Source organism: Dasypus novemcinctus, chromosome 20 (assembly GCF_030445035.2).
Source record: "Dasypus novemcinctus isolate mDasNov1 chromosome 20, mDasNov1.1.hap2, whole genome shotgun sequence".
In the NCBI taxonomy this organism is placed as follows: Eukaryota; Metazoa; Chordata; class Mammalia; order Cingulata; family Dasypodidae; genus Dasypus; species Dasypus novemcinctus.
The window spans coordinates 15,104,098-15,129,285 of record NC_080692.1 but is presented as its reverse complement, the minus strand read 5'-3'; the positions used below and the strand labels follow the sequence as shown (position 1 = coordinate 15,129,285).

Here is a 25,188-nt window from a genome sequence, read left to right as displayed (position 1 = left end):
GCTTCCTCGTCGTGACCCAGCGTCCCCTGTACTGAGCTTCTGTTAAGTCACGGTGCGAGGCACAGGGAGCTCAAAGGCAGAAAGAAAAACGGACTGAGGCTGCCCGGTTTGGGGTTCTTTTCCCTCAGGGACGGGATAAAACCAGTCTCACCCTCTGCACCGCCCCCAACACCCAGTAAAGCACAGAGAGGACAGGGAAGAGCCACAAGGCCGGGGAGGTACGGAGAAAAGAGGGTTTTCACTCCGCTGCGGACAAAAGGAGTGCCGGAGCCTGCTTAGCACGCCGCTTCGAGTGTGGACCATTGACCATGAGGTGCAGCGGTGCTCAGAGATGTATTCACCAAATGCAAGGAATATCTCATGATGATGGAGGAGGTTGTTGTTACGGGGGAAGGAGTGGGATGAGGGGGGTGGGGGGGTATATGGAGACGTCATATTTTTTTAATGTAACATTAAAAAATAAAGACAAAAAAAAAAAAAAAGAAACTATGGGGAAAAAAAAAAGCCGGGACCGGCAAGAGGCAACGCTCCAGATGGGGAGATTCCACTCGGGCGGTGTCCAAATTCGGCTCCTACCTGGTGCACCCCGAAACGCGGCCAGATTCCTCTTTGACCGCCTTCAGACCCACATGTTGAGAAAGAGCAAGTTGTCCTGCCTTCACTTCTTCCCCAGCCCCGGATGTCGAAGTCCCGTGGCCCCCATTTTGCTAGAACTGTCCCCAGACCTCCTCAGAGCCGGGCCCAGCGACACCTCCCAGGCCTTTCCCCCCAGTCCTCTGTGCTCAGGGACGCCCCCCACCCCTGGCGTCCACCACCCCTGCCTTTCATGCTCACTCTTCTCCGCTGGTTCCTTCTCTTTCCCAGTGTGTGCCCGTCCCAGAGCGCTGATCCCCAGCCCTTTCATTCGCTCACTCTCTGCTCCTCCCCGCTGGGTCCCACCCGTTTCCAGCCCACGGGGTCCGGCCCCGGGACCCCTCACCTGGGCGCCGGCGGCCAGCAGCAGCTGCACGCACTGCGCCTGGCCCTGGAGACTGGCCGCGTGCAGGGGCGTGATGGAGTCCACCGTGACCTGGTTGACGCAGGCGCCGCTCTCAATCAGCTGCTGCAGCTGCCGGGTCTCGCCGCGCTGGGCCGCCTCGTGCACCGGGGTCCGTTCCAACCAGAAACCTGGAGAGGAGAACGGGCCTCGGGTGGAGGCGGTGCCACTTCTGTCCAGCACAAATGAGCACCTGTGAGGCCCCAGGGCCCCCTTTACTCCACCCTGACTGGTTCACATGCTCCTACTTAACATTCTGCAATCCCCACTGGCTATAGGGTAGGGTCCAAGTTCCTTGGCATGGCTCTCTCTCCAGTCTTGCCCCTGCAGCCTGCCCTACACACACACACACACACACCTTTGTGTGTTGTACGTGAACTGCAGATGGCCTTTGTCAAATAGTTTCGAGGTCTGAGCCTCGGCTCTTTTGTGGGCCATTCTCCCTGCCTGGAAGGCTGTCCCTCGGCCCCCACGTTTCCCATCCCACCACTCATCCACTGAGACCTGGCCAAATGAAGCCCTCTAGGTGTGCCCCCCCCCCCTTCTTCATGCCACCTCTGCACAAACAGTTGTAGAGCCCACCCCTCTAGCTCCCAGCACCCTGATCTGCATCCCTCCTTTAGGTGTCCACCTCCTACGGTGGTCCATGAGCCCCTTAGGGCTAGAAACATCACTGATTAACCTTGGCTTCCAGCACAGCTGCCTGACACTCAGATATCTGAATGACTGAATATGCTCCAGAAGCATGCTCTCCTCGGCAGATTGGACTTCTTACCCCTGCAATTGAGTCTGGCCCAATCGAAGGCAAACCCCTCCCCTCCAAGTCCACCCAGGCCCACGACAGTGAAGCATGCCCAGGCCTAATATGGTGCTGCTTGACGACTCTGACCCTGCCAAGGGCCGGCAATCAAAATAAGACGCTGTGTCCTAACAAGGCCGCAGCCCGAGGACACAGAGCACTTGGGGATTTGTGTTCCAGTAGGGACTGTGCCTCATTCCTGTCTCCATTTCGTGCTCCAGGTCAGGGTCACAGTGACAAGTATCACGTTCTTCCTTTTTGCCTATGGCTCCCAAGCCCAAGCTTGGGCGTAGCTAGGTAAAAAGCTTTCCCCTTGAAAACCAGAACCTTTCTTGGACCTCGCCTACGAATCTAGTGCCAGACTACTTGAGAGGCCACCTCAAGGTGGTGTGACTACAGCTGGAGAAAATTTCTGCCCCTCTTTGGCCCTGCAGCATGCCCTTCATGATTCAACCTGTTTCCCAGGACAAAAGCTTCAGGCTCCCCACCGCTGCACCCCTCTTTACCCTCTGCCAGGGCCCCTGACATCCTCACCTCTGAGGGTTAGGCTCTGGGGCAGGTCCAAGCCTGTCCCTGGGGAACTGAGAAGCCCTGGTTGAGCACAACTGGCTCGGCATCAGGCTCTCCTTGGGGAGCTAGTGTACAAGGTGACGAAGCCTCGGGATTCACAGCTTGTGAGTTCAAGGCCTGCCTCATCACGTGTAACTAGCTCTGCTACCTTGCGCAAGTTCCCTACAGGGCAAGGTTGAATTATGTTGTCCAGCGTGGACATGATCTTAATCTTAAACCCACTGTAAACAGGATCTTCTGAAGATGTTATTTAAGGTGTGGTGCAACTGAATGGGGATGGTCTTATCCATACTATTGGAAACCTTATAAGGAGAAGGGCACAGGGCAAAGCAGGGAGTCAGCCGGAACTGGGAGGAGAAAAGGAGAGGACATCGCCATGTGAAGGAAAGCAGAAAGGTGAGCCAAGGAATCCCAAGGATTATGGCAAGCCAGCGCCAGAACCCTAATTACCTAGGATGGAGGAAGCCTTCTAGCCTCTGAACTGTGAGGCAATAAGTTCCCGATATTTAAGACAATCCATTGTGTGCTATTCGTCATAGCAGCCTGGCAAACCAAGACACTTACCATCTCAAAGTTTCTCCCTTATAAAATGGAGAGATAGCCACGCCTAGTCCATAGGGTGGCCCTGAAAACTGAAAGAATGCCCGTCCATTATTTTACAGTGTCCAGCTGATTTTAAGTGCTCAATAAATGCTAGCTACTATTACTGCTACAGGGTTGTTATTACTGTTATTCCTTCTTCTACTAGCCCCATTTTGATCTGGTGTTCCAGTTCTACTCTCTGAGTGTCTTTGTTCCATAACAAGCCCTGTTTTGTATTCCCGTTCCCGTAACTCGATCCCTATCTCGGTCCCCTGTGACTGCTGGATTACCTGCACAGTGCCGGGATCCTCTGAGACCAGAGCCCCGGGTTTCCTAGAAGTTGCCCAGTGGTGCATCGGGGCCAGCTCCTCCCAGCTCACCAGAGCTAAATATTCAAGACTCTGCCAGCTGGAGACCACTGGCAGCTTGACGTCAGCCGTGGCCTGAGTATGCCCATGGAAATCAGCAAATCAGAGTTTGGGTTTTGTTTCTCTTTCAGTATTTTTTCCCCAGAGAGCAGGTTTACCAGCATCCCATTTCGGCATCCCAGAGATGGAATCTCTCTCCCTGAGCCCAGTCCTCAGCTCCTCGGCCAGTGTCCGGGCAGCCCACGTTGACAGCATACGCGGCCCGCCCATAGCCGGAGTCCAGAAGGTAACTCAGTCTGCTCTGCCTGGGCTCACGCAGGTGGACATGGACATGACCCCTCTCAGGGTCTCCCTCCCCACATGGGCTGGTGTTTTCCAAAGCCACAGAGACCTTCAAGGCACAGCTGATCCCCTCACAGTGGCTCTGAAGCGGGGTAAAATATCAGAGGCACTCTGAAGTGTGGAGAGCCTGGAGTTCTCTCGGCAGAAAGGCCGTTTTCTGCTGCACCTGCCGACTGAAAATAATCCGCCAGCCCGGGAACAGGCCCTCCCCCGAAAATACTCCAGTTCTTGACATGAGGATAGCCTTCTGCCATACCCCCCATCAACAAACGTAGTGCAAACGTGACAGAAAGGAGGAGGCACACAGCAGGCATGGCATAGGAGCTGAGGACATCACTGGGCTGGGGACATAAGATTCCTAACAGGCTCCGGAAGCCACGGTGGGGCTCAGTGGGCTCACTTTTAGCTCTCAGGGAAAAGTCAGGTGTCCTGAGTGATTTATTCCCAAAGCTAAGGATTGGCACACATGACTGATTTTTGACCTAGAAAGGACCTCAGAAATCCTTTACAATGGGCGCTTCCAAAAAGCATGGCGAGTTGAAATCACCCATTCATCTCTATGCTTCCTTCTCAAACTGCACTAAAATGACAGTAAAAGTATAAAAAGGGGGACATAAATCCCCAAAGGGCAAAGAGGCCAGCAAGGTAAAGAAAGAAGACTACGAGGAAGTCACCAGCTGAGGCGCAGCCTTATATACTTTTGGGACCACGTGCTGCTATGTAGACCTGACGGATATGAAATGCAAACCTGGGGAGACCTTGCCATCTCAACGCTTGGCTGGACGAAGCACCTGATTAGGACAGATTTTCAACAAGTTGGAGTAAGCCTGCCTTCGGGACTTTGGTCTGGAAGGCCTTATGGGTATCTTGAAGTATCAAGATGCCCAAGAATTCAGCTTCAGCTTACCAGGCACGCACAGAACGGAGAGGCTGCAGGGGCATCATGGGCTGATAGGGAGTCAAAGAAGATGGAGAGTGTTCAAAAGACTAAGGACAGAGGTCAGGGCAAGGCAGCAGCTTCAGGAGGAACTTCCTTTCCTCAAGAAGGCCCCCAGCAGGCAGACTTTCACAAACCTGTCTCAAGAAGAAACCCAAATGAGGACTACAACACTGCCAAACGAGGAGGCACTGCACAAGACCAGTGCTCTAGAAAATGAACCTGCCGCTCTCAGCGCTCTGACAGCCAAAACCGTGACCCTGCAAGAGTGGCAGAATCTCACTGCAGGGGACTTAGGTTCTATCCCAAGTTGCACAGCACCACCCTCCTCCGACCCCTGCCCCCTCTGGCACCACTGCCTCCCCTCCCTCCAACAGGGCTCCACCAAGGGCATCAGCTACTGATCTGATTAAAAGCGCAGAGAGAGAAAAAAGCCAATGCTTGGAAAGACTTTGGTCCAGAACAGACCAAAGAAACCTGACATGCCAAACATGCTAGAAGTCCCTAAAGATGTGAACGGTGGAAAACGTCGTTCTGTTAAAAGGTCAGAGCAAGCTGTAAAGCCCAAACCAGTGGAGCCTACTGACCCTGCTACCCTCGCTGCAGAGGCTCTAAAGAGAAATTTTGCTCACTGGTATCAAAGCGATAGCCAAAGTGAGGTTGAAAAAGTAATTTCAAAGTCAGAATTAGAGACTACCTCAGAGACAGTGTTGTTTGGGCCACATATGCTGAAGTCTACAGGAAAATAAAGTCTTTAATTGACACCCTTGGGAGGTGGTATCACTGTGAAAGCATCATGGGCTCTGGCAGCAAACAGACCTGGGATCAGTTCCAGCTTCCCTGCTGGCTGTGTGACCTTGGAGAAGTCACTTGCACTTTCTGAGCCATAGCTGCCTCATGATAGCACCTGTTGCAGGACTGTTGTAATAAAGACACAACATGTGTAAAAGCCTGGTACCAGTGGGTACTCAATGGATGGTGTTTATTGTTATCACCAGTTTTTAATAGTGCATTCCAAATTGAAGTTTTGAAATTAGCAGTCACCTTGATTCTGAAGAGAAAATGTGCATCTGTCTTTTTATACATAGAAACCCCAACAAGAATTTGGCCTGATCATTTTATTGCTTTTTAAGATACATTTCAAGAATGTCTTTTTAATTATGAATGCCCAAAATATTGTTTTTTCAGTATACTTGGGGTCAGATGGCATACAGTATGGTATTCAGCTATGTAGAAAGGAAAGATAAAATGCTTTCCTTCTTATAGGAACAAAACAGTCAAAACTGAATAGAGGGAAGCGGCTGTGGCTCAATCAGTTGGGCTCCCGTCTACCATATGGGAGGCCCTGGGTTCGCATCCTGGGGCCTCCTTGTGAAGGCAGGCTCATCCACACACTGCAGAGGGCCGCCCAGCCCACAGGCGCCACGGAGGACCGACTCAGCAAGGTGACGCAACAAAAAAGGAGACAAGTGAAAAAAAAAACCACAGTAGAGTGTGCAGTGAATGGACAGAGAACAGACAACAAGCGAGCTGCAAGGGGTGGGGAATAGATTTAAAAAAAAAACTGGAAACGGACTTGGCCCAATGGATAGGGCGTCTGCCTACCACATGGGAGGTCCGCGGTTCAAACCCCGGGCCTCCATGACCTGTGTGGAGCTGGCCCATGCGCAGTGCTGATGCGCGCAAAGAGTGTCATGCCACGCAGGGGTGTCCCCCGCGTAGGGGAGCCCCACATGCAAGGAGTGTCCCCCGTAAGGAGAGCCGCCCAGCACGAAAGAAAGTGCAGCCTGCCCAAGAATGGCAGGAAAAAAGGAAGTGAAAGAGAATAAGTGAAAGAATAAGACAAAGGGGGAGAATGGAAAATAAATTACTTAAGGAGTGAAAGACAGCCAGGAAAGATGAAAGAAGGCATAGGAAGAGGCCACTTGCCAATAAATAATGAGGGTTTCTTTCCATAGAGAGATCTTCCTAAAAACACACTTATTTAGGTCTCTACTCATTAACCTTTCCTCCCCTGGCTCAGCAGCAACCACCTCTCCTCATCACTTGTCCAATTATCCCTCACCCCACCCCACTTCTTCTCCTATTACCAAGGGTGCGTGCAGGGGGAGACGGGTAATACGCTGTCCTATTCCCCAACTCCCTAACCACAAAGCCCAGAGGGTAGGTGCGTGAGCGCTGAAGCATAAAGCTCTGAGCTGTAATCCTAGATCTTCTCCTTCTTGGCTGAGGAACTTGATGGACACTTTTAATCTTAAATCATCTACACTCAGTCTTCCTATAATTGGAGATAACACTACACAGGGCTGTCTTATGGACAAAATAAGATCATGCACAACATTTTGCACATAAAAGTGTTCTAAAAGGGAAGCAGGTGTGGCTCAAGCAGTTGGGCTCCTGTCTACCATATAGGAGGTCCAGGGTTCGATATCCAGGGCCTCCTGGTGAGGGCAAGCTGGCCTGCGTGGAGAGTTGGCCCACACTCAGTGATGACCCACACAGGTGTGCTGCCCTGTGCAGGAGTGCTGCCCCACACAGAGAGCTGAGGCAGCATGATAACACAACAAAAAGAGACACAGAGGAGAGACGACGAGAGATGCAGCAGACCGGGAAGCTAAGGTGGCGCAAGACATTGATCGCCTCTCTCCCACTCCGGAAGGTCCCAGGATCAATTCCCGGAGCTGCCTAATGAGAATACAAGCAGACACAGAACACACAGCGAATGGGCACAGAGAGCAGACAATGGAGGGAGGGGGAGAAATAAACAAATCTTAAAAAAAAAAAAAAGTGCTCAATAAGTGTTTGTCATTTAGTATTTTCTTTAATATCTTCATTTGTCCTAAATATGATTTTTTAGGTTGTTTGCAAATAAACCCTCTTTTGAAATTTTTTAGGACTCTTCTGAAATAGATTTAGGACTCTAAATCTCTACCTTTTAGAAAATACACCAGAACACTATCCTATTGAATCTTCCTCCTTCGAAAAAAAAAAAACTTTTTTCACAGACGCAAAGAATGATAGAACTGGTAGCATCTCTAGTTAAACGTGGAGAATTGAACATGCACATTTTTCTGCCTCCTCCCCCAAATCTCACATTTAACTGACTAAATTGACAAAGGGGAAAGGCCTGGAGAACAAGGGGAAAGACAACAGCTGAGTGCAACTTCAAGAACATTCCAGAAGCTGGAAAGCAAGACTGTGTGGTAACTAATGGAGCAGTATGAAGAAAATTTAGTTTCTAGGAACGAGGTTGTGGAAGCCAGCAAAGAGCAAGAGATTCTGAGCTGCAGAAGCAGGAGGGAATCAGAACTGGAGGCACCAGGGACCCCTGAGACCAGAGGTGTGGAGAGGGGCAGATCTTCATAAAGAACAATGAGACACCCTCCCACCACGCCGCTCCAGCTTCCCACCTCATGTAGCCGTACTTCCGGCTCCCAGACCCCAGGAGAACCGCGGGAAATCGATCGTCTATAGAGCTTGAACCTGAGGCTCAGAACTGACAGACCCCAACCCAAGCCCACCAGAGAGGCGTGGGCAGGAGAGGACGAGTGCCCATGCCAAAAGCAGGGCTAGCTGAAGGAAAGCCTACATTCTGCCTCTTGCCCTCAGTTCCTAGAAGGCTGGGTTTTAACCTCCCAGGAAGGAGACTAAAGAATTCCTCCCCAGGAAAACAGGCAGGCCCAAGAGGAGAGATTCACAGGTACCCCCAGTGAAAGCGGCAGGTCCCTGCCCAACTACCCCGCATGAAACCAGCTGATGCGCCATCCAACTGGTCACAAACAGCTTCTCAAGGGTGTTTTTAGTGCCTTTCTCTTAAATATGAATGGACCACGAAGAAGAAAGAAATCAAAACAAGAAGACAAGAAATTCTGAAGACACCAGGTCAATGTAGGTGAAAATTTAAAACTATTATTAATACCTAAGAAAAGAAAAAATACTAAAACAATAGGAGGATGCTTTAGAAAAGGAAAATTTAGTGGACAGGAAAAAGCTTTTAGCAATGAAAAATATGATCACATACACACAAAACATTCAATAGGAGAGTAGGAAAATGAAGTTCAGAAAATGTCCTAAGAATAGACCAAAAAGACAAAGAGATGGAAAATACAAGAAAAATAGTAAGAAAAATAAAAAGATTCTTCCAGGAGGTCTAAAATTCAACCAACAGGAATGTCAAAAGAGAAAACAAAGGAAAGGAAACCATCAAAGATACTATCCTAAAAAGTCCTTGAATTGAAGAGGATAAACTTTTAGACTGAAAAGGTCCCATGGGTGGCCAAAATGCTGAATAAAAAAGACTCACACCTAGGAAAAAGACTTAACCCTACTCACAGATGAATGCATTGCAGCTTCATTGTTTTACTTAGTGTCATGGAGAAATTAAAAGAGTGATAACGTGTATTGACAACATGTTGGGAGACAGAGGCTATCTTACTAATCCCAGAGAGAACTGTTCACTAGTATAGCCTCTATAGAAGAAAATTCAGAAATAAATTTCAAAATTAAAAATGTACATGGGGGGAAACGGACTTTGGCCCAGTGGTTAGGGCGTCCGTCTACCACATGGGAGGTCCGCGGTTCAAGCCCCGGGCCTCCTTGACCCGTGTGGAGCTGGCCCATGCGCAGTGCTGATGCGCACAAGGAGTGCCGCGCCCCGCAGGGGTGTCCCCCGCGTAGGGGAGCCCCACGCGCAAGGAGTGCACCCATGGGGAGAGCTGCCCAGCGTGAAGGAGGGAGCAGCCTGCCGAGGAATGGCGCCGCCCACACTTCCCGTGCCGCTGACGACAACAGAAGCGGACAAAGAAACAAGACGCAGCAAATAGACACAGAAAATAAAGACAACCGGGGGAGGGGAGGGGAATTAAATAAATAAATAAATAAATCTTTAAAAAAAAAAATGTACATGGGAAGTGGATGTGGCTCAAGCAGTTGAGCTCCTGCCTACCACACAGGAGGTTCTGGGTTTGGTTCCCAGTGCCTTCTGGAGAAGATGAACAAGACAATGAGCTGGTACAACAGGCTAGCATGGCGAACTAATACAACAAGGATACACAAAGAGGAAACACAATGAGAGACACGAGAAAGCAGAGAGTGGAGGTGTCTCAAGCAATTAAGCACCTCTCTCCCACATGGAAGGTCCTAAGTTTGGTTTCCAGTACCTCCTAAAGAAAAGACGAACAGACACAGAGAGCACACAGCGAATGGACAGAGAGAGCAGACAGCGAGCACAAACAACAAGGTGGGGGGATAAATAAATAAAAATAAATCTTTTTAAAAAATGTACATAACCTTTGATTCAGCAATTCCACTTCTAGAATTAATCCTACAGAGACAAAAGACTGGATACAACTTAAATGCCCCTCAGTAGTAGATTGATTAAATAGTGTTGTATCCAACCAAGGGAAAACAATATAACTTTAAAAAGAAATGACAAAATTCTTTACGCCTTGATATGAAATAATCTCCAGGATATACTACTAACTGAATAAAGCAAGATACAGAGGAGTGCTTAAAAAGAAAAGAGGAAAAGAAAAAAAAAAACCCACACCAAACCACAGTACTATATAATTTCAGAACATCAAGGATGAGAAAAAGATCCCTAACAGTTTCTGGAGAGAGAAAAAAAAACTCACATTCTAAGAATCAGAAATCACAATGACATCAGACCTTGTATTGGTCTGAAGCTGTATGGACCCCAGAAAAATCATATTCTTAAAGCTAATCCAGTCCTGTGGGTGTAAACCTTTTGTAAGTAGGACCTTTTGATGAGGTTACTTCAATTAAGGCATGGCCCAGCCTGGGTCTTAATCCTCCTACTGAAGTCCTTTATAAATGGGATGAATATGGAGAGAGAGAGAGAAAGAGAGAGCCATGGAAGGAAGAAGAGCAAGAAGCTGGAACCTAGTAAACCTGTGCGAGAAAGGAAAGACCAGTGGATACCACCAAGTGCCTTGCCATGAGACAGAGGAGTCCAGGATCGCCGGCAGCTGGTCTTCGGGGAGAAGGTATTGCCTTCATGATGCCTTTATTTGGACATTTTCACAGTCTCAGAACTGTAAGCTTCTAAACGAATAAATCCCCATTGTAAAAGCCTGCCCATAGCTGGTATATTGCATTTCGTCAGCCTAGCCGACTACAACAGTTCTTTTAGAGCAATTCTGGAAACAAAACAACAGAAGCAATGCCTTCAAAATTCTGAGGGAAAATGATTTCCAGACCAGAACTGTAAACTCAGCCAAACTGCCAAAGAAGTGTAGAGCTGGAATGAAGACATTTTCAGAAAAATCAGATCACAAATAATTCATCTCCTATCACTCTTACTCGAGAAATTACTGGAAGTTACGTTCCACCAAAAGAAGGGCATTAAACAAAGAGAGAACAAGCCATGAGATCTAGGATTCAACCCAGAAGAGAGATGAGGTGAAGTCCCAGAATGTGAGTTAAGAGAGGCTCCCAGCTGGCAGCCGGACAGAAGCCTAATGAGCAATCTGTTCAGGTGAGCACAGGAAGAAGCAAGGGCAAGAGAGGAAATGTCCCCAAGAAATAAATTAGAAATGAAAGAAAATGAAACTGATTGGACACTTCAAGTTCCAGAACTACCCAGAGGATTGTTAGAGCTCTGGTAGAAGGTCTGGACAAAAATTAATGATTGTGCACACAGAAAATTAAACAAGTAAATGAAAAAAAGAGTTGTTATCTTCAAAAAATTTTTTTAAGTTATACAGGAAAAAAATATGTAATCCTAGTATAGCAAGTGGTTCAGCTATGAATAATAGTCACATAGTCATAATAATGTAAATTATTATGCTGAATACTAACAAACAAAATATTGAAATTTGTAGTTATATTGGAAAATTCTGGAGGGAAATATATGTAGGAGTAGGGGCACATCAAATGGGCTATAGCGTCATCTCCCACAGTAGGATATCTACACAGAATGTCAAATTTAAGTCAAGAAATCAAAACAATCAGCACATTATTTAGCAGACAGAGGTAAACCAGATGAACAGCTAAAAGAGTTAAACGTAGCTGCCCCTGAGTAGTGGGAATCAGAGGTGGGTGAATAAGGGTTGGACGATGACAGAAATTTTCCATGATAAGTTTTGTGGGTCTATTAGATTTTTTAGAATTATATACAGCAATATATCCATAAAATATGATATTTTTAAAGCTAACAAGAAATCCTTTATCCTTTCTCATTTAACCCATTTTAGATAATTGAAATAAAGGAAAAGACTTGCCTATATTCACACAGTCTAGGAATCCTGAGTCTCCAACCAGCTCTCTTTCCAGGCCCTGTTGTGTACACGTGTGTGTGTATGTGTGTATGTGTGTGTGAGTACGTGGGTATTCCTTATTTAGGAATTGGTTCCCCTGGATATGGGCCTCATTTTCTGTCCCAATGTAAAACCAAAAAACCATTTAGGGCCATTCGACATCACTGGGATTTTTGGCTCCTGGTCATAATATACATGTATACACTAGTCCAAACAGTAGCTAATTATTTTTAGCTCTGCCTTTCCATTCCATCAAAGTCAAATCCTCAAAGTCTGACCACACACAAATATCTTACAGTGGATTTCACTGGTTTTTACTCCATACAAGAAGCACAAGTTACTTCAGGTTTGCATCCCTAAAGAATTTCTCCCCGCTATCTTTCTAATTGGGTTCTGAGTGATCCTTAATATTTATTACTCCACATGTGGATAGAGTTCATCTCCCCACCCCATGCCCCAGGAAGGCCACCCTTTCCGGAATTGCATTGATTTCTATATATGGAGTATAATGTAAGCATCAGAGCCTCCCTATGATTCTGTCCTCTGGAACCATGCAATGAAACTTTGAATGAGGTCCAAAAAGAACTGAGCCATGCAGAATTTCACATTATCTTATAGCAGAATGCATGTGTTTGTACATGTGCTTAAAAATACACCACTTCTAAGAAGGTAAAGATGTGATACATTCAGGTGTCCTGACAGAGCCTTCTGAACATCTTTAAAGTTATATAGCTAGATACTTCCACGGGATATAAATATATTGCCATAGGTATATTTTCTGGATAGGTAGACACCCACACAGTAGCTAACAAAATATTAAACTTTCCTCCTGGGCAAGTCCTGCTACTTTCTCAAATAAGAGGGCAAAAAGCTCTGGAATACATAAACCTGCCTAATACAAGAGAGCAGACCAATAAGCCAAGCCTTTGATCTTAAGGCTTGCACATACAAACCTTATTTCTGTATTAATGAAACTAAGCCAAGTATAATTAATGCCTAAGAGTTAGCCCCTGAGGGAAGCAGACTTGGCCCAGTGGATAGGGTGTCCATCTACCACATGGGAGGTCTGCGGTTCAAATGCCGGGCCTCCTTGACCCATGTGGAGCTGGCCCATGCACAGTGCTGATGCGCGCAAGGGATGTCCTGCCATGCAGGAGTGTCCCCGCGTAAGGGAGCTCCACGCACAAGGAGTGTGCCCTGTAAGGAGAGCTGCCCAGCGCGAAAAAAGTGCAGCCTGCCCAGGAATGGTGCCACACACACAGAGAGTTGACACAGCAAGATGACGCAACAAAAAGAAACAACGATTCCCAAGCTGCTGACAATAACAGAAGCAGACAAAAAAAAAAACCAAACAAACAAGAACACGCAGCAAATGGACACAGAGAACAGACAGCTGAGGGGGGGAGGGGAAGGGAGAGGAAAAAATAAAATAAATCTCAAAAAAAAACAAAGAGTTAGCTCCTGAAAATCTCCTTGTTACTCAAAGATGGTCTCTCTCTAAGCTAAACTCTACAAATAAACTCCCTACCTTACCCTGGACATGGGACATGACTCCCAGGGGTAAGCCTCCCTGGCAATGAGGAATTATTAATCAGCAATGCATTTGTAGAAAGACCTTGAACAAAAGGGGGAAATATTAACTAAAACTATTTTAATGGCTAAGAGATTTCAAAGTGAATCAGGAGGTCATTCTAGAGATTACACTTAATGCAGAGCTCAATCATATTTCATGAACTGCCAAAGTTAAACCAATTAACAAAGCCTCAAACGAAAGTGCTCCTGAGGTCCCTAAGGTCATCCAGACACCATAGGCAGGCCACACAGCCTCATGAAATCAGCACCTCCTCAGCAGGCCCTATCTGAGAATATATGAAAACACATTTCCCCAATATGATAGTTATACTCATTTATAAACGCCCTAATCATGATTCTTCTACTTCTTTTATCTAAAGCTATAATTTTCAATTTACCTGTTAAGTATATTTCTCAGAGACTTAAAGTCTTCTGATTGTTCATATGCCAGCTGAGCCCTCAATCTAGTTGACATGCGACCAACTCCTACTCTCCAGTTCTTCAGGCTTGCCCTGGCAACTAGCAAAACAATGATGATGGACCAGCTCCACCCCAAAAGCAAAGAGTATCTTCAACTGCAAGGAAAACAATTCCATTCTGCTGCCCTATAAGACCTATGCCCCATCTCAGCCTAAAGCGTCAAAGTAGACATTGTCCCAAATCCCTGAAGATTGAGGAATGAACAAAAATGGGGGGAGGAGAGAGGGCTGTAACCACTGAACAAAGCAGATTTATCATTACTGTAATTATCTTGTGTCAACTGAGTATCTTGTAACATTGATATTAAAATACATTTTTAAATAAAAAAAATACACCACTTCAACCTATCCTAGGGATAGAACAGGTGAATTTGGTCCAGTCTACCTTGTGAAAATCTGTTAGATTCATGAAGCAGACAAGGCCATCTTAAAATGCAGGTTTAGTAAAATGCCAGAACAAATAGGTAAATCTCAGAGCACATATTTTTAGTGTTTTCTCATCTTGTACCTATTAACAACCCAGGCTCTATCTGGACCTAAAGTGTCCATAGCAGGGAGAGCCAGAGAATTTAAATTGTCTTATCATTTTGACAAATTCTGCTATTTATAATAGCTGCCAGTAACTTGTGCATCTCAAGAAGACCTGCTTTTCAGTCTGTTCTTGCTAATTCATTTGTTTAATACACTCTTTCAGACTGCATTTTCGTGATATTTAAACCTTTTGGAAATATCATCTGGAAAACATTTTCCATCTCCTCCCCTTTTTTCCATCTAAGTCTATCAAGTCACTCTAATTAAATTCTTGGTTGGCATTAGCCCTTATATCCATTTCCACTTCACCAATACAAGTTAGAAAGTAAATCTTTTAAAACCAAAATAACTCTCTAAAACCTTATCTTCAGTCTTGTCTAACAGGCAAGGAGAAGGAAAAGGACACTGGACAGTTTCCTCAGACAGAAATTCACAAAGCAATTTCACCAAGCTTTCAAGAGATTTTACTGAGCACGCAAGTCAGGTAACGGAAAAAATACAAGTTATTTTTATCTTGTCTGCTAATTTAGGTTGATATTGCCCTTTTATACTCAAACCCATTACTTTGCCCTTTGGTGTCCAAAAAAATTTTATAAAAATTAGCACAGAGGGAGCATGAGTGTCCTCTCCTAGTGCTTGAAATAAGATTCCCCTCTGAAAATAAGGCTTATAAGGAAAAAAGGAATAATAAACCACTCACCTTAGGAAACTAAGGTCCGCGGTTCAAACCCTGGGCCTCCCTGACCCGTGTGGAGCTGGCCTACATGCAATGCCGATGCGTGCCAAGGAGTGCCCTGACCCGCTGGGGTGTCCCCTACGTAGGGGAGCCCCAAGTGCGAGGAGTGCACCCAGTAAGGAGAGCCGCCCAGCACGAAAGTGCAGCCTGCCCAGGAATGGCGCCACACACACGGAGAGCTGACACAGCAAGATGACGCAACAAAAAGAAACACAGATTCCCGTGCCACTGACAACAACAGAAGTGGACAAAGAAGACGCAGCAAATAGAGAGAATAGACAACTAGGGGGGTGGGCAGAAGGGGAGAGAAAAAAAAAGGAATGGGCTGAAATGGGCTTAAAAGACTTGGGGAGAAAACCCAAGAAAAATTAAGATGTCGGGGTGTCTCCTCATGCAGTTTCTCCACGGCAAGTGCCTTCGGAATGGGGAACTATTTGACAGACTCTCAATGTGGGCACCTGGCACAGAGAGGCTCTCGCTAAAAATGGCCACAAGCAGTCAGAAGCTTAGACCTCTCACGATGCTACTACAGCCAGCCCAATACCGCAAAAACACCTTACGTCACTTATGCAATTCTGTACCAAAAGTGTTCACTTGATGTGCCTAAGTGCTTGGGGTTGCTCCATCTTCACCCCCCACATCTACCGCCATATTCCAGATGTGTTCACATTTTCACAAGATGCGATGGATCAGTGGTCCCCAACTTTGGTTCAGAATCACCTGGGGAGCTTTTCAAACATCTGATACCCAGGCTATATACCCCAGAACATCTAAATCAAAATCTCTGAGGATAGGACCCTGGTATCAGTATTTTTTAAAGGATCCCCGGATTATTCCAATGCACAGCCAAGCTTGCGAATCAGCGTCGGTTGCTTGCCTATCATAGAAGAACACTGCCCAACACTTTGCTCCTAAAGGGTCCTGGCCCCAGCTTCCCAGGGCCGCTACCCTTTTTCCTTTCCTTCTAAAGGACCTTTATCGTCTACCGCCAAGACACTTTGCTCTTACTGCTCCTCAATCCTCATATGAATAAACTCCCAACCTCTCCACATTCTCCAAAGCAGCAAAGTTATGCAAAAAGAAAAAAGAAAAAAAGAAAAGTAAAGCTCATTTTTATAGATGGCAACTCCTACAGGCCACAGTCTACTGCGTTGGCATCTGAACTGGTGCTAAAGTCATCTTAAATGGATCCGCTTTGTATTCCTTTAGACATTTATTCACAGCTTATAGTGCTCAGCGGTTTCTCCACTTAAGGAAAGCTCTAGAGATTTCTAAAAAGTAGCATTCCCGGAGACAAAAACAGGAACACAATGCAAGAAAATTTTAATGGTGTTTACTTTCCATTACCTTCTAGAAGGACCTTTAATAAGACTGTATTTTTAAAAAATCAAATCTTGCTGATGAAACAGAAGAATGAACTTGCAGATACGTTGCTGTGACTGCAAATCAGGACACAACGATGCCGGCCAACCTCAGTCTCACTGTGGACTGGAGGCAAATACACAGGCAGATGGTGAATGCAGACAGGACAAATACGTGATCAAAGTGCTACCACTTCCCCTCAGAAACCCCCAGCAGACATAGCTTAGCTATTCCAGCACTCCACGCACAAACCAAGTAGAGATGAACCTATTTGATGGAAGGCATAAGCCTTTTAGGTTAACAAATAATAAACAAAAGAACAAAAACAAAATCTGGGTTTAAATGGCTTTGCCATTTTCTAGCTGCATGCCTTGGTTTCACCTCTAAATTTTATCAATAATGATGTTTACCTTGTATACATTACAGGACTTGGAGCTAGTGCCCAGCACGGAAGCTGGGAGTTTGTCCCAGGAACTGGCTCTCCTTTGTCTCCCACCTCATCTTCTGAACACCTCAGAGAGCAACGAACTGTATTTAGGGTCCTTGGCTAAGGACACCAGGAGAGCATCAGCGGCTCACCTTCTTGGAGCCTCAAATTCCCCAAGTTATTCTTTCCATTTTCTGTCAGCCCCTTCCTCCCAAGTTAGAACTCCTGAGTGAAGATGCTGTGTACAGGAATTACCTTTTCTACTTAGCAACCAGATAACTGTTTTTATAATGTAGTAATTATCTGTACTATATTTGTTAAATTACAAACACTGGAATCATTTTACAGTGTGACTTTCCCTAAATTCTCTGTACTTTTTGAACAGGTCATATTGTAAGACTCTGTCCTCTTTACCTCTGTGAAGTATTATATTAAAAAAAAAAGAAAAAGGAAAAAACCTCAATGTTTTGGTTGAAATATAGCACGCAATACATAGAATTTGAGGTCAAACATTAAAATGAGTTAAAGTGAGTTAAACTCCTACGATCAGTCTCTGCTTCTTCTGGGAGAACTGCATACTTTTCAGTACAACACATTCAGCTTACACATCGGAGTTGGGAATAAAAATTTCAGCAGAACATGTTTTTGAAGATCTACCTTAAATAAAACAATTACAGAGTCAAAATTACCCTCTGATTCCAGAAGATGTGCATCCATTAGTTCAGAATGTGCTGTTCTTCTAAAGAGACATTCCTTTAAAAACTATGCAAAACACATCATCAAAACTGATGGTATCGGAGATTACAGCAAGATGGCAGCGGAGTAAGGCGCTCCTAGAGTCAGCTCCTGCTACAGGGCAGTTAGCAAACACCCAGCGATCTCTGGAGCTAGCTGTAGCATCTGTTTGGGGGCTCCAGGAGGCCAGAAGAGTATCCTGCAACGTCCTTGAAGGAGTGGAAGGAGGAGACTGTCCATCTGCAGAGAAGACTCCTAAGTAGAGGTTCCACGCCCCAGAGGCTGGTGCCCATCCTCCACTGGAGGCACAAGCTGCCTCAGGAGCTGTTCCGTGACTGGAATTGAAAACTCCACTTCCCAAAAACGGGGGAGGAAGAGACAGTTTGGCACCAAATTCAGCTACTGATGAGTAAAAATCAGCAGGCTTAAAGTCTAATCCTAAGAACAGCCTAAAGTTTGAACCTGTCCAAGTCAGAAAGAGGCCGGGAGCCGCCATCTTAACTCCGGGCCTGGCACAAGAGGAAGTGGGGCAGACTGAGAATCCCAGTGCTGATGGGGACCGGCTTCTTTCCATCCGGATTATATATTGCAGGTCTAGCCTAGGCTCCAGTGCCACCTCCGACAGGGAGGAAGCTGCGGGGACCTACACCAGCCTCTCCAGGAAATTACCGGTCAAGCCACAGAGGCCGGTGATTGTCCTACTCTGGTGGTGCAAGCCGCCCCAGGAGCTGTTCTGTGACTGGAATTGGAAGCTCCATTTCCCAAAAACAGGGGAGGAGGAGACAGTTGGCTGACGATTTCAGGTACTGATTGGTAGACTCGGATGGCTAAGGAATAACCCTAGGAATAGCTGGGGTATGAATTTGTCCAAATGGGAAAAAGGCCAGTGGCCGCCATTTTGACTCCACCCCCAGCCTGAGGGGAAGCCAGGCTGACCCAAAATCACAGTGACAGTAGGAACCAGTTTCTTTCACCTGCATTAGCCTGCAGCCCCGCCTGTGGCAGGAAGGAGGCTTGCAGGCCCTGCACCACCCTATCCTGGTAATTGCCGGTAACTTTGACTGGCATAGACTGAAAATCGTACATCTACTGGGCAACTGCAGTCATCTTAGAGCCACACTGCATAGATTGCTGCCCACACCTGCAGCTCCATCCATGCCCCAGGCAGGGGAGAAAGGGGCATGAAGCTTCATCAGTCTCTCTGGGCATCTGCAGTTTAGGCCTGCACATGGATTATTCCACAGAGCTGTGACTCTGTCCCTACATCTGGGAAAGGAGAAAGTTGGAAGAAGCTTCATCCATCCCTGGGGCAATGAGGTCAGCTTGAGCCTCCACAGTTTATAGCACCAATTACATCCATGGTTCCTACTGCACAACCAGCAAGGGAGAAAGGGCAGGAAGCCCTAAATTAAAGAAAAAAACTGCACCCAGAATAAATACTCTAGTAAGCCAGATGCCAAGACACCAACAAAAAATTACAATCCACACCAAGAAACAGGAAGATATGGCCCAGTTAAAGGAACAGGATAAGCCTCCAGCTGACACAAAGAAGTTGAGACAACTATTCATTGATGTTCAAACAAATTTCCTTAATAAATTCAATGAGATGGCTAAAGAGATTATGAATATTAAGAAGACATTGGAGGAGAACAAAGAAGAATTTGAAACATACATAGAAAAATAGCAGATCTTATGGGAATGAAAGGTGCAATCATTAAATTTTTTAAAAATTGGAATCATATAATGGCAGCTCTGAGGAGGCAGAAGAAAGGATTGGTGAGCTTGAAGAAATGGCCTCTGAAAGTGAACATACAAAAGAACAGATGAAGAAAAGAAAGGAAAAAATTGAACAAGGTCTCAGGGAACTAAACGACAGCCAGAGATATGCAAACATATATGTCATGGGTGTCCCAGAAGGAGAAGAGAAGAGAAAAGGGGCAGAAGGACTATTTAAAGAAATAATGGTAGAAAATTTCCCAACCCTATTGAAGGACATAGATACCCATGTCCAAGAAGCACAATGTACACCCATCCGAAAAAATCCGAATAGACCAACTCTAAGACACACTAATCAGAATGTCAATTGCCAAAGACAAAGAGAGAATTCTGAGAACAGCAAGAGAAAAGCAATGTATAACATATAAGGGATACTCAATAAGACTCCGTGGTTTCTCACCAGAAACCACAGAGGCAAGAAGACAGTGGTCTGATATATTTAAGATACTATCAGAGAAAAACTTCCAGCCAAGAATTTTATATCCAGAAAGACTGTATTTCAAAAATGAGGGCACCCTCCTACGAAGGTATGTCGGTGGTTTTTTGTCCTTGGACACATAAGAATTGGAAGCAAAAAGATGTGGACTTGGAGAAGTCTAGAACCCACTTGCTCCCCGCAGGCTCAAGATCATCCTTTCCCATGCAGAAGAAAAAAACAAACAAACAAACGAGGGCAAGATTAGAATATTCACAGATAAACAGAAACTGAGATAATTTCTAAGCAAAAAACCAGATTTTTAGGAAATACTAAAGGTGTGCTAGAGCCTGCAAAGAAAGCACAGGAGAGAGAGGCCTGAAAGAGAGTCTAGAAATGAAGATTATATCCATAAAAGTAACTAAAAGTGTCAAAAGAGTGGTGAAAATAAAATATGACAGATAAAACTCAAGAGTCAGTAATAAACTTAAAACAATGTAAAGCACTTGTATTCAGAAAACTGCAAAAAAGTCCTAAATAACTGGAAGAGCATTCCATGCTCAAGGATTGGAAGACAAAATATCATTAAGATGTCAGTTCTACTCCAATTGATATACGTATTCAATGCAACCCTGATAAAAATTCCACCAGCATTTAAAAAAATTGAAAACACAATTAGCAAATTTATTTGGAAGGGTAAGGGGTCCTGAATAGCCAGAAACATCATAAAAGGAAAAGTGAACCCTCATCTCCAGACTTGAAATCATACTACCAAGCTATAGTGGTAAAAACAGCATGGTACTGGCATAAAGACAGATACGTAGACCAATGGAACCAAACTGATGGCTTAGAAACAGGCCCTCACATGCATGGTCAAGTGATTTTTTTATTAGCCTGTCAAACCGACACAGCTGGGGTAGAACAGTCCATTCAGCAAAAGGGTGCTGAAAGAACTGGATATCTATAGCCAAAAGAAAGAAAGAGGACCTCTATCTCATAACTTACCCAAAAATTAACTTAAAATGGATCAAAATCCTAAAAATGAAAGCAAGGACCATAAAACTTCTAGAAGAAATTTTAAGAAAATATCTTCAAGATCTGGTAGTAGGTGGTAGATTCTTTATGGAGGTAAGAAAAGGACTGAGATAAGACTACTAATGTTTAATGTATGTAGAAGTTTTAATTAGCTTTACAGTAAAAGTGTGGAAATGTATAGAATGAATGGTAAAAATAGTAATAGCTAGTTTATAAATAGGTAGGTGGCTGAAAATGGTAGTCTAGGGATGTAAATGCCAATTGACAGAATGCTAGAGAATTATCTAGGAACTGAATAGCACAGTAAGCCAAGAGGTAGATGAGAATTGTGGTTGATGGTACAGAGGCAAGAGTGTCCTTTGTGAGCTAGAGCAAATGTATTTCACCACTATAGGGTGTTGGGAATGCATGGGAAAAATACAACTGGAATGACCTATGGACTGTGGTCAGCAGTAATAATATAATATTCCTGCATCTATGGCAAAGATGTACTGTGTTCATAATGGAGCAGTAAGGAAAATGTGAGCCAAATGTATACTATGGACATGGTAACAATCAGATGATACTATCTTATCTATAATAAATGTTCCACCACAATGTGGTGTGTTGATAGAGAGGTGTTGCTTGGGAATTCTACATATATGCATGATTGTTTTATAAGTTTACAACTTCTGTCATAAAAAATAAATTTTAAAAATAATGTGTGTTGGGGAAAAACCCACCAAATGTAAGATAAAGACTATAATTTAGTAATATTTTGACAATATTCTTTCATAATTTGTAACAAACGTTTCACAACTATGCAAGGTGTTGGTGGAGGGTTGATGTATGGGACCCCTGTATGATGTTATATATGTCTGCTTTGTAAGTTCACAACTTTTACTATATGCTTAATTGTTTATGTATGGTCACTTATAAATGATATAAAGATAATAATAATAGGGAGGGTTGGGGAAAAATACTTTGGTTAGTAATAACATTTTGACAATGCTCTTTAATCATTAGTAAAGATTTAACAACATTGGAAGGTGTTGATGGTAGGGCGAGTTATGAGAGTCCTGTATGATGTTATATATGTTTGTTTTGTTAAGTTCACGACTATTACTATATACTTATTGTTTTATGTATGTTAGTCTGTGTGTGATATATTTCAATAAATTAACTAAAAAAATAAATAAATAAAAAATGATGGTATCAGCCCAAAAGGAAGGATTATCTTCAACTGCAGGCAAAACAATTCCATTCCTCTGCCCTGAACATCTACACACCTTTCTCAGCCCGAAGCAAAATGGACATTGTGCCAAATCCCACAAGATTGAGGAATGAACAAAAATAAGGGGGGGGGGGGGGGAGTGTAACTAAAGCAGATGTATTATTATTGTAGTTGTTGTCTTGTGTTAACTGAGTAACATGTGACATTGATGAAATAAAAAAATTTTTTGAGGCACCAGGGGCCAAAGACTGAACGGGGGACCCTGTATATGTGAAGCTGGCACCACGTGGGCTTCCCTGAGTGGGTTCCCCTGCCTGTTTTCCTTGTTGTTTGTTTTTGGGTTTTTTTTTCAGTAGGCACCAGTAACCTAACCCAGATCTCCCATGTGGGAGGGGAGTGCTCAACCACTCGAGCCACATCTGCTCCCTAAATAAATTTTTAAAAAGAAATGAGGGTATGCTACCCAACCCTTTTTATCAACAAAATATTAAAATAATTGTTTATTAAGTCTTCAGTGGTTAGCTGTTCACTGCTTATTGAAATGAGCCAGTCAAAAACAGATTACACCGGCAGGATCAAAGTCTCCTGCTTGCCTGTGATGGAATGTCAAGTAAAACCAAATGCTCGTTAAATGCCTTTGATTCTGTTGAAAAGGCTTGCTTTGCAAAATCCATTAAAACAGCTCTGCCTTGCTATGATTGCACTTTCCTTTTTTAAAAACTAAACTTACCCATAAGACTTTTCACTTTTATCTGCACTACTATTTCGACCAGTGTAAAAATACCTTGTATTTTCTTTTTCTTTCCAGGCCTTCAAAGCGCTTTCACAGGTCATCTCATGTGCCATGTTACATCATAAGCACGAAAAAGTGTGTTTCCCCAACGAACGTCCCTTTGCCTTCAAATCCATCTTTATTCTTGGTTTGCGCACATGGTAACGACGGTACAATGAAGAAGTGAGACCACGGGAAATTTCGCACAGTGTGACCTGCAGCCGACAGGGCACGGCTTCCCTCTGCTCGGAGTCCTCCCATCACAGCTGGGTGCATGTGCAGGATGCCAACGACTCCGCACCCCGACCTTCACACGAGGCGCGGGGTTAAGCGGCTCAGCTCCTACAATGGGCTCTCGCCAGGGCAGCGCCACGGGGGCATTTCCTAGGCCCCGCGTCCCCTCGCCGAAGTTGGCAGTGATATTGCACATTTCTGAACAAACTATGTGGAAAATGTGACCAGAGTGACGCTATGCCACTGAACCCTCCCCATGAACAAAATACTAAAATACGTGTTTGTTTAGGGGCTTAGCGGTTCCCCGTTCGCTGCTTATTCAATCGAGGCAATCAAATGCAAAGACCACTGGCTGAGTCAAAGCCCCACATCTTCCCCAGGGCGCGCAGCGCTCTGGTGGCTGAAATCCCAGAAGAGGACTTGACGCCAACCGCGAGCCCTGCATTGCGCTGACCAGGACGAGCGCCGGACCCCAGAACCTCGTCGCAGATGCCTGGGATCTCCGCGACCCTCCTCGAAGGACATGCCCCTCCGACCCAGGCCCACCAACACGCGCCTGACGACGCGCGCGGGGCGCCACCGATCACCGGAGCCAATGTCCTCAGGTGCACCTGCTTGGCCCCCAAAAGTCGTGACGGGAAACTGCCTCCACCGCCAACCAGCCTGGGGCTGCTGCCCGGCGCCCCCAGTTCGCGTACCCCGACCCCCGCGCCCGCATCCCCCGCCGCGCTGCCCACCTACCCACGTCACCTAGGTAGGAGTCTTCCGCGGCCCGCGACTCCATGCTCCCGCCGGCCGGGCGCTCCGAGGTCGGGGCCCCGCGACTCCCGGGGCCGGGGACCGGGGCGGGGCGCGCGCTGCGCGGGGCGGGCGGCGGGGCGCGGCGAGCGCCGGGAGATGTAGTTCCCGCCGCGGGTCTGCGCGCCGCGTCGCTGTCGCGCGCCAGCACACCTCGCCGTGCGCCCTCGGAGGGGCCACGCACGCCTGAAGTCGTGTCGGGGGCAAAAACTCACCCCGGACGTTTGCATGTGTCGAACTCCCAGAAATCCCCCAAGTCCCCTTTTTACTTTAAACTTTCAAGACGCGCTTCCTCCCGGAGCTGGTGTGACCCCAACGCCCTGCCTGGAACCTTGTGTGCTACATCGTACATCTCAAATCCTTCAAGTCCGTTTTTTAACAACTCATTTCCAAGTCGCCGGGGACAGCTTTTGGTTTGCTCGTTTGTTGTAAATCCAATTCCCCAATTTCCCCCAAGATTCTCGGCAGGGTAAATAGTTGGGGTGCGGAGTAGCGGAAATGAAGACGCTGCCGCGCGTCAACCACTGAGTGCGCAAATTTTGCCAAGTTCAGGCGGAGCTCGCTGCAGCCCCATCACTAGATCCCTCACCCAGCCTGACCTGTGTTTAAACCTAAAGTCAGTTCCGGCTTGAAATTAAAGATAACAGGAATATTCTGGTTTGGAAATGGGTAAGGACTAAACAGAACAGACCCACCCTGCGTGGCTTCTCTTAGAGCTGGAATCTTATCTCCAGTCCGGAGGACAGGCGTTGTATTTAGGTGAGATTTGGGCAGCATCTGTTCAGAATCCAAAGCTCCTGGGAATTCAAAGCCCAAAATCCAATAATAGGAATGAAATTTCAAGCCTATTAGCAACGTGTTTGTACCTTCGGGGGAGGGGGGATACACTTGTCTACCAATTTTAAGATCTAGCATATTTCTTGCAAGTTTTTTTGCATTATTTACGAAATGTAAATTCGTAAATTTTTTTGTAGAGATTTATTTGCTGTGTGATGCTGTGTCCCCGTGATAACACCCGTGCTTGTATTTTCTTCAATATTTCTTTCTTGACAAGAAACATTTCTTCCTTTTGTGTTTTTGTATATACAGATACAAATTTTGCGTTATTTCCTCTTTCTTCAATATTCAAAATATTATTTCCCCACCAAAAGGCAGAATGTATTTATTATTCTGTACTGGTTTTTTAAGTCTT

The 25,188-nt window shown here is 45.5% G+C and overlaps 1 protein-coding gene, 1 non-coding gene and 1 pseudogene across 3 annotated transcripts in view; 2 read left to right on the top strand and 1 right to left on the bottom strand.

Moving 5' to 3' along the window:
* Positions 1-24,074, bottom strand: part of ASB13 (ankyrin repeat and SOCS box containing 13) — a 38,484-nt gene extending 14,410 nt beyond the window's left edge. The window contains exons 1-2 of one of the 2 annotated variants that reach the window (XM_058282460.1): positions 23,940-24,074; positions 980-1,167 (exon numbers count right to left, since the gene is read on the bottom strand). In XM_058282460.1, coding sequence (XP_058138443.1) covers positions 980-1,167; positions 23,940-23,982 — 231 coding nt within the window. In that variant the 5' untranslated portion in view covers positions 23,983-24,074. The remainder of the gene's footprint in view (positions 1-979; positions 1,168-23,939) is intronic. The other variant, XM_058282461.1, reaches the window with a different exon arrangement.
* LOC139437052 (mitochondrial fission regulator 1 pseudogene) lies at positions 4,438-5,383 on the top strand (annotated as a pseudogene).
* Positions 20,044-20,175, top strand: LOC111761527 (small nucleolar RNA SNORA38). The gene has a single exon (XR_002794869.1). It is a non-coding gene; the product is annotated as a small nucleolar RNA SNORA38 (small nucleolar RNA).
* Positions 24,075-25,188: the final 1,114 nt, after the last annotated feature.